This window comes from Sander lucioperca, chromosome 14 (genome assembly GCF_008315115.2).
Source record: "Sander lucioperca isolate FBNREF2018 chromosome 14, SLUC_FBN_1.2, whole genome shotgun sequence".
Taxonomy (NCBI): Eukaryota; Metazoa; Chordata; class Actinopteri; order Perciformes; family Percidae; genus Sander; species Sander lucioperca.
This window is the reverse complement of record NC_050186.1, coordinates 7,979,381-7,988,874: the sequence shown is the minus strand read 5'-3', so window position 1 is coordinate 7,988,874 and position 9,494 is coordinate 7,979,381. Positions and strand designations below refer to the sequence as shown.

The window sequence follows — 9,494 nt, the reverse complement described above, 5'->3', positions numbered from 1 at the left end:
GCTTTTTTCTCTGTTGCTCGAGACCGCTGTGTCCAACCTTACTAGCAGGTAGAGCGAGCTACAACTGACAGGCTATCATGATGGACCGTCCATCGGCACAACCCTAATGGCCTTGAATGTAAACAGGAGGACTTTGAATTGGATACGGAACTGGATCGGGAGCCAGTGGAGCTGTTGGAGGACCGGAGTGATGTGGTGGATGGAGGGGGTTCGAGTTATGATGCGGGCAGCTGAATTCTGGACCAGTTGAAGTTTATGGAGGGATTTGTGAGGGAGGCCGAAGAGGAGAAAGTTAGTGTAATCCAGACGGGAAGTGATGAGACTGTGGACAAGGATGGCGGCAGTGTGGGGGGTAAGGGAGGGGCGGGGGCAATCAATGTTTCGTAGGTGGAAGTAGGCAGACACCTAGACTGGGGGGAGGGTGAAACGGAGGAGTTATCAATAGTGAGAGGAAAAACTGTTGGTTTTTGGATAAAGTGGATTTGGTGCCAATGAGGAGTTTAAGGTGCACAGGCTCTTGTCCTGGTGTGAACCCTGAGGTTACATTTCTATTACCTGATGTTTGGGCCGTTACATTTATACATGGCATGTATATTTAACCTTACAGAATTTTTATTGTAATTTTCCCAAAACTGTAATAATTCATGCTGTTACCTGAAACCAAACATGACATTTCTATTACAGTTTAAACTGGTGTTATACTGACAATAATGCTGTAATAATTCAATTACAAAACCATAATAGTTTTACATATTCCAATGTGGTTGAGTTATTAACTATCTTATTGAAGTAATTTCATAGAAAATCAGAGACAAACAACAAAACAGCCTAAACACAAACTGATTCCTCATCAGAGCTGACTGTTTCTTTACGCCTCAGTAACATGTTTGAATTTGACAGGTGTTTCAATTATCAGTATATTAGATGTATTAAAAGTTTAGTGTGGCTTGGTGTGGTTTGGTGGTTTCTCTTCAAACAGCTTAAGAGCAACTTACCACTATTAACTGATGTCTTTCGTGTATGCTGTAGCAAATCTGCATCATACATTTTGTTTATACTTTCTTCTGCAAACAGTTTTCAGGTGGAATGTAAAAAATGAAAACAAGTATGAGATACTGATAGGACGGAGGAGAGTTTCTGTGAAATCATATGAACAACGAGTGTCCAGCCCTTCTTCTGATGGAGTATATAAACTCTGAACCCTGAGTGCTCATTGTTCTTGCTGCCGCACAGCGTCACAGAACTTCCTGAAGCCAACGACACGGGTAAGATCACTATGAATCAGGAATGATAAAATGCTTTAAATGGGACAGTGGTACTCTAAATTCCTACGTCTTTTGAATGTTTCAACAACTCTCACTGCTATGAAAAGATAATTTAACAATATTTCAGCAGTAACTGCAGCAGCTCTTGTGATCAATTTGAACACTAAGGCATTTTGTTGATGCCTCTAGTATCAAATTTTTTTTTTAATACAAAAAAATCAAATCTTTCCCTTCATATCAATATTAACGAGCAAATAAAATGACAGGCCAAAGGGTCATGTTTCTTCACTCTTATTATAATTATCTAACAGTTTAGCTGACAGGAGGTGAAGGTCACTGACTTGCTTTTTTTTTCTTCCACAGACTTTAAAAGGTGCTCTATACTCAAACTCCTGTGAAGCTGTTACCATGGCAACGTGAGTAACAAACATTTCTAAAAAAAGATTCAGTGTTTATTGTTATATTACACAACAAGTAGATCCGACCAGGCAATCTGATTGGTCAACTAGACATTTAGAACATTTTAAAATCAGTATGACAGCACACCAGGCTAATCAGTTGACATATTACTCTGCCATTCCTATGTCAACATCACAGAGTTGAATAAAAAAAGTTTTTGAAACATTTGTATTCATGAAAATAACTCACAGTGGAAAACAGAAACTCAATACTGTTTTTAAAGTGGCTGGCTGACTAAACAGGGAGGGACTAGAAATCCTCTATGTTGCTCTTTTATTTTAAACTGAGACACTCTATAGTCAATATTGTGATGGATTAACCATTTACCATTACTATGGGTAATAGGGATTCTCAGTTGAGGGAATACATTATATATGCAAACTTGTTCAGCCTTAAAGATCGTTGGTAATGCCACTGAACAAAGCTGTCCAGTTACATTAGTACAAAATGTATGCATCATGTTGCCACAGTAACCTTCATGCATTCACTTGGTGGAGCAGAAAATGTGCGAAATTCTGTTTAATTGTGTTGTAATATGTTGTTGCTCTCACTAGACTAATGAATATGTTAAGTGTTCTCTGGCCCTAAAAGAACCCAGCAAACCATCCCCATGGGGGAAGGGACTAACCCACACTAATCCCATTTGGGCCCACTGTGGGGCCCCTATGTTGGTTTTATGTGGGCAACCAACTGTGGGCTTGCCCACAGAAAACCATAAGTAGTCATGTGAGAAACATCCTTTTGATATATGTTTATTATTTTATTTATGTTTTGCCTCATATTTATTTTAGTATACATTTCATAGGCATATTTATTAGTTTAATATTGAATACATTCATAGTTCTCTAGCTTAAGTGTGATCTTTACATTCATAGTTCTCTATATCGTTCATCCACTATGGATGATGTTTTTATTGGTCCTGATTTTCTGTAGTCTGTGTTACAATGCTTGTATTTTGCAGCTAACTAAAAGAACACAGGTTAGAACATTGATTAGTCTATTTGTATTTATCACTAAATTAATTTCAGTTAGATTTTATCCAAAGACTAAAGTGACTGACATTTTTTCTTTATTGCTTGCCTTTATAAAGACCTGTTTCACCTAAGTAGGAGGCACTGATCAATCCATTTAGTGTGGTAGGAGAGTCAAGTGACACCAAACGCAACCTTTTTTGGGAATGTGCACAGATCCTAAAGGAATAGAGTTGATAGTCATTATTTCTGACTGGGGTTTTGGTTTTGTCAAAACTCAACCTACTACATTATAACATTAATAGCCTAATTTATTACTACAATTAATGCTTTTTTAGTCTATAATGTACTGATACAGTATTCAAGCCCATGTAAGTGTGTGTTTTGATTAAATTAACTTAATTTAGACTTTTTCGGTTGAATTATTTCTTTTGTCTCTGATGTTATTTACATATTAGTTGGTATTTTGTGATGAGGCTAATTGATTCAAATTATGAAACTAATATAAGATGCTGCGTAACTGCACAACTTCTAGATATATCATCATCAACTTTTATTTAATTCTTGGGAGTACAAAGGGCAAGCCCTCATTTTCAATGTAGCCGAGATAACAAAATAAATACACAATATAATTTAGAACACAATTTATTACAACAACCTGATCTCACAGAATTCCGTGAAATGAACACGGCCCCTTAACTCAAAATCTGTGGCAGTTTCACGGAATCGCAAAACATTCCATGATGGGCCCATGGAAGAATTCCTTTAAATAAACACGGACCCTAAAGTTAAGGAAAAGGTCGTGGGTGGGCTTACGGTTCCGTGACACGCAGGAAGAACGAGACGGAAAAGAAGAAAGCGACTTTAGGAAACTTGACATGCAGGACACGATCCCCGGTCTCCTGGGTGAAAGTCCTGTGATGTTTGACCCATCTACCCCCCCGACCAACCTCCTTACGGGGAATTTCAGCCTTACATACTACTCGCTACCGTAGTTGCTCTTAATGCTATGTCATCTTCTCATTGACTTTACATTGGCATTGATTTCCGTGGTGGCCACATGGAATTTTCACACATTCCGTGCCACCACCACGTAACGCGCTGTTAACAATTTGTGATCATTTTACAGAATTCTGTGCGACCAGGCTGATTTACAAATATTGCACATGTATAAATTATTCAATGTAAAGACTGTAGAAATCATTAATAACAATGATGAGCACTTGGGCGCCCAGATAGTTCAGTTGGTAGAGCGGGTGCCCATATACAGAGGTTTACTCCTCGACGCAGCGGGCCCGGGTTCGACTCCAACCTGCGGCCCTTTGCTGCATGTCATTCCCCCTCTCTCTCCCCTTTCATGTCTTCAACTGTCCTGTCAAAAATAAAGGCTGAAAATGCCCAAAAAATAATCTTAAACAAAACAATTATGAGCAATCAACATATGTACTAATAAATACAATCACAATGGATTCCAGTTAAAAATCAGCATTTTTATGACTAAAAGCAATTGCATTCAAAAACACAAGTATTTAAAACCAGTGCTCTAAACTGCCCATATGTTAAAGAGATAACTTAATTTAAATGATTGTTGTAGCGTATATAGTTTATAGATTCATGTTTTAAGCAATAACCAGATGAAATAGTTTGGCCCCAGTAGGTAGAGTGATATTTTATTTCAGTCTCTGTTCAGAAGTGTTTGAGCTCATATCTTTACTTTTTCTACAGGAACAGCTCATCAAAATATGACCACATCACCTGCAAAGTTCTAATACAATCAGGGACTCCTACTCTGTATCGGCTGATACTACAGAAGGAGAATTATCAACCTCAGAGAACAATTAAAGAGAACACTGGAACTCTGACAAGAATGACTCTTGGTGAAAAAAATCCAAACAAGATGAACAAAACCATCTTACTTGTTGGTGAAACAGGAACAGGAAAATCTACTCTGGTCAACGCTCTGGTCAACTACGCCATGGGAGTGGAGTGGGAGGATGATGTCTGGTTTCAGATCGTAGAAGACGAGAAGAGAAGTCAATCAGAAAGTCAGACATCAGATGTGATCGTGTACCAGATCTTTGGTTTTGAAGATAAAACTCTGCCCTACTCTCTGACCATCATCGATACTCCTGGATACGGAGACACCAGAGGGATCGAACGTGATGCCAGCGTCAGTCAAAGATTATTAGACTTGTTCCAGTCAGAGGATGGAGTTCATGAGATTAATGCAGTGGGTCTGGTGATGAAAGCGAGTGTGAATCGACTGAGTGACCGACTGAGGTACATCTTTGATTCAGTGATGTCTCTGTTTGGAAAAGACATAGAGAAGAACATTGTCGCCCTCATAACACACTCAGATGGTCAGATACCTGAAAATGTTCTGAAAGCTCTCGAGGCTGCAAACATTAAGTGTGCAGAAGATGAAGAGAATGAGCCTGTTTGTTTTATGTTCAACAACCGCCAGAGCACACAGAAAACAAAGAAAAATAAGGTTGCTCTAAAAAGTGCATGGGACATTACAATGGACCAAATAAGTAATTTCACTGATTTCCTGAAAGAAAATTCCCCTCAAAAGCTGGAGACAACTGTTGAAGAGTCTAAAATACACACCAGACTGACAGCTTGTATCCAAAACCAGGAAGAGAGAATTAGGTTTATTGATCTAAAACAGGCAGAAATCCAGCAGACTATGGAAGGTCTAAAGAAACATGAACAAGAGAGAGAGAAAAATGAGGAGTTCACTGTAGAAGTTGATGAGGTCTACAAAGATAAAGAACCTATTAGGGGTGGTCAGTGGGGGTTATTTTATGAAGGGGCTGTCTGCTGCAAAACGTGTGATGAGAACTGTCACTATCCTGGATGCACAGTGGCCTGGAGACCAGAAGACTGTGAGGTCATGAAAGATGATCGCTGCACTTCATGTACCGGGAAGTGTCCTGTATCAGATCATGTGAAAGAAGAGTGGAAGTATGTGAACAAGACAAGAAAAGTTAAGAAGACCCTGAACGATATGAAGGAGAAGTATGAAAAGAACAAAGCAGGAAGTCAGAGCAAGTTGAGCCTTTTGGAAACCTTTCAGCAGAAAATTGAAGAACTTCAGAAAGAAAAAGATCAGTTGCTGGAAAAGTCCTTCGAGCATGTTGTCCAACTGGATCAGATCACTCTGAAGGTTGATTCAATATCCACTCGTGTTGACTTGGACTACCTGATTGAGAATATGTTGAAAAGAGACGCAGAGAAGTTCAAGAAACTGAAAGAAATAAAAAGTCGATTGGATGAACGAACCAGAGCAGCCTCACGGTAAGGGTTTGGCAAACTAACAGCAGTTGATAAGGCAAAGAGGCAAATAGCTATATGAGGCATTAACTAGATGAACGCCATCACTGTAATCAGATAGTTATATTATGTCTGATGTTAATGAATAACTATATAAGAACATTTGAATGTAGTTAACTTTTCAATGCAAATGTGTAATTCCTGGAAACAGCACACTCTGTGGCGTAATGCCTGTATACCATGTTGTGGTATAAAGCCACTAATGGTGGTGATGGGCAGCTAAGTAGAGTGATTTAATGTATTTTATTCTATGTTCAGCCATGTTTGACCTCATGTATTTACTTTTCTACAGAAATACCTCTTCCAAATATTGGAACATCATTTCCACAAGTGATGTAATCCAATCAGGATTTCCCACTCTCTACCAGCTGACACCAAAGAAAAAAGACATTAAACCTCCAAGAACAAAGACCAACAATATTGGAACTCTGACAAGAATGACTCTTGGTGAAAAAGATCCAAACAAGATGAACAAAACCATCTTACTTGTTGGTGAAACAGGAGCAGGAAAATCTACTCTGATCAACGCTCTGGTCAACTACGCCATGGGAGTGAAGTGGGAGGATGATGTCTGGTTTCAGATCGTAGAAGACGAGAAGAGAAGTCAATCAGAAAGTCAGACATCAGATGTGATCGTGTACCAGATCTTTGGTTTTGAAGATAAAACTCTGCCCTACTCTCTGACCATTATCGATACTCCTGGATACGGAAGCACTGATGGGATCAAACATGATGCCATCATCGGTCAAAGATTATTTGATTTGTTCCGCTCAGCCGATGGAGTTCATGAGATTAATGCAGTGGGTCTGGTGCTGAAAGCGAGTGTGAATCGACTGACTGACCATCAGAGGTACATCTTTGATTCAGTGATCTCTCTGTTTGGAAAAGACATAGAGAAGAACATTGTCGCTCTCATCACACACTCAAATGGTGTGACTCCTGAAAATGTTCTACAAGCTCTGAAGGATGCAAACATTAAGTGTGCCAGAGACAAGAAAAATCTGCCTGTTTATTTTATGATGGATAACTGCCAGAGTAAAGAGAAGAAAATGAGGGATACGGTTGCTCTACGACATGCATGGGATGTAACAAAGGACCAAATAGATCAATTCACTGAGTTTCTGAAAGAAACTTTACCTCAGAACCTGATAACAACTGTTGAAGTATTGGATACAAACATCAGACTGACAGCCTGCATCAACAACCTGCAGGAGAGAATCAAGTCGATTGATCTAAAACAAGAAGAGATCAAGCAGACTCAGCAGCTTCTGAAGAAACATGAAGAAGAGATGAAGAACAATGAGAACTTCACTATAGAAGTTGATGCGGTCTACAGAGATAAAGAACCTGTCGATGAGAGGAGATGGTGGGGGTTGTGGTTAAATCATGGAGGAGCTGTCTGCTGTACTGTCTGTGAGGAGAACTGTCACCATCCATGCACACTGGCCTGGTATCCAAAACACTGTGAGGTGATAAAAGATGGCCGCTGCACATCATGTACCAGGAAGTGTCCTGTATCAGATCATGTGAAAGAAAACTGGATCTATGTTGACAAGAAAAGGAAGGTTCTGAATACGGAAAAAGATATGAAAAAGAAGTATGAAAAGGGTAAAACAGAAGGTGAAAAGAAAACAAGCCTTTTGGAAACTCTTAAGAAGAACACGGAGGAACTTGAGAAAGAAAAAGATCAGTGGTTGGAAGAGTCCTTTCAGCATTTGGCCAATCTGGAGCAGATCGCCCTGAATGTTAATTCAGTGTCCACTTATGTCCACTTGGACGTCCTGATTGAGAAGATGGATGAGAGAGGAGACACAGAGAAGAAGAAGAAACTGGAAGAGATGAAAAATAAAATGGATAAAGATAAAGGAATAAAAGCAGTGATGCGCTACAGGTTAGGTCAACTAGCAGCAGCTGTTAAAACAAAGAAGTAATGAACTAGATGAAGAGAATCACTGAGAGCAGACAGCTGTGTAGTCTACAGTGATGATCAAATGTGTTTCATTACAGTTATATTATGTGTGATGTTGATTAAATAACTACATGATAAAATTAAAATGTAATCATCTTTTAAATGTCAAATGTGTAATTCCTGGAAACAGTGCCCTCTATGATGTAATAACTGTTTCTGTTTATTCTTGTAGTTTCATGTTTAATCACCAAAAGTTACTTCACTGAACAGATTAGAGAACAGCTCTGGTTTTAAATACAGTAAGGGACCCCCCCCCCCCCCCTGCTGTTTAATGTTGAGTACAGCAGCTTCCTCCCTCTATATCACAAACTGAAGTCAGAGTTGTGTTGTACACAAATAGTTTTATACTTCTTTAGTTTTTTATGTAAGTTTAATGTTTTTTGTGGGTTTTTTTTTTGCTTTCCAGTCAATACTGGTCTGTAAAATATTCTGATGTTACTGTGATGTTGACAAAAGTAAACTGGTTGTAGGATAGAAACACATCACTGACATATATAATTTATACATATACATATAAAGCAGTTAAGCATGTTTTCTTCTTTTGTTAATCATTTTGTGCAGAGGATGTTACAGAACTGAACTCAGACAGAAACCTAAATCTATCAATTCAACTTTCATTTGATAGATTATATATATATTGTGATGTCACGAGAGGCTGTGTCCTGGAGGGACGTTACATTCCTGTGAAGTGGCTGCAATCACAAGCAGCTATGGCTCCATCTGCTGGTGCAGTCGGGAACTCCTCCACTCAAGACACTACATTCCCACACACAGCTGAGACTGATCAGATCCTGATGAGCAGAAGAGCTTTTTAAAGCCTAGAGACACACTCGTCTGGGTGTGTGAGTTTTGGAGAGACAACTACAAGCTGTGCTCGCTGCAGAGGAATAGGAAAGGTGGAGAATCATTACCAGACGTCGGAAGGACTTACAGCTCGGATTGAAGTAAGGCTGAAAAGATTGTTTTACCTGAGGGAATGAAGATTATGATTTAACAACCAGAAGAGACATTATTTGAAGTTTTGACCCTTGACGATTAACTGGGTCCCACCTGTGAAGTTGGAGTGCTGTTTTTTTGTTAATTCCCTGGAACTGTAATAAAATCCTTATTTTGTTTGAACATTGTGTCCTCGCACTGCTTGAGCTGTCCCCCGGAGAGCGGTGTAGCCTCTCATGACGTCACACTATATATATATCTCTCTCTCTCTCTCTCTCTCTCTCTCTCTCTCTCTCTCTCTCTCTCTCTCTCTCTCTCTCTCTCTCTCTCTCTCTCTCTCTCTCTACTAAAGTGAGGACACCCCTATGTTAAATTCCCATAGAGGCAGGCAGACTTTTATTTTGAAAGGCCAGTTATTTCATGGATCCAGGATACTATGCATCCTTATAAAGTTCCCTTGGTCTTTGGAATTAAAATAGCCCAAGGGAACTTTATCAGGATGCATAGTATCCTGGATCCATGAAATAACTGGCCTTTCAAAATAAAAGTCTGCCTGCC

The 9,494-nt window shown here is 39.3% G+C and overlaps 1 protein-coding gene across 1 annotated transcript; it reads left to right on the top strand.

Annotated features, from left to right (window-relative positions):
* Nucleotides 1–255: 255 nt before the first annotated feature.
* On the top strand, nucleotides 256–8,216 carry LOC116067089. Its single transcript, XM_031323410.2, has 5 exons — nucleotides 256–352; nucleotides 1,234–1,265; nucleotides 2,279–2,391; nucleotides 4,421–5,995; nucleotides 6,324–8,216. Exons 1-5 carry the CDS (start codon nucleotides 256–258, stop codon nucleotides 7,960–7,962), a joined length of 3,456 nt encoding a protein of 1,151 aa, XP_031179270.2. The 3' UTR covers nucleotides 7,963–8,216.
* Nucleotides 8,217–9,494: the final 1,278 nt, after the last annotated feature.

Bases quoted from the DNA above. Each gene is read 5' to 3' on its own strand.
- LOC116067089 (XM_031323410.2), top strand. From the start codon at position 256: ATGGAGGGATTTGTGAGGGAGGCCGAAGAGGAGAAAGTTAGTGTAATC. The intron at 1,266-2,278 runs GTAAGATCACTA...TGCTCTCACTAG, and splicing joins TCCTGAAGCCAACGACACGG to ACTAATGAATATGTTAAGTG. The intron at 2,392-4,420 runs GTTGGTTTTATG...CTTTTTCTACAG, and splicing joins GCCCACTGTGGGGCCCCTAT to GAACAGCTCATCAAAATATG.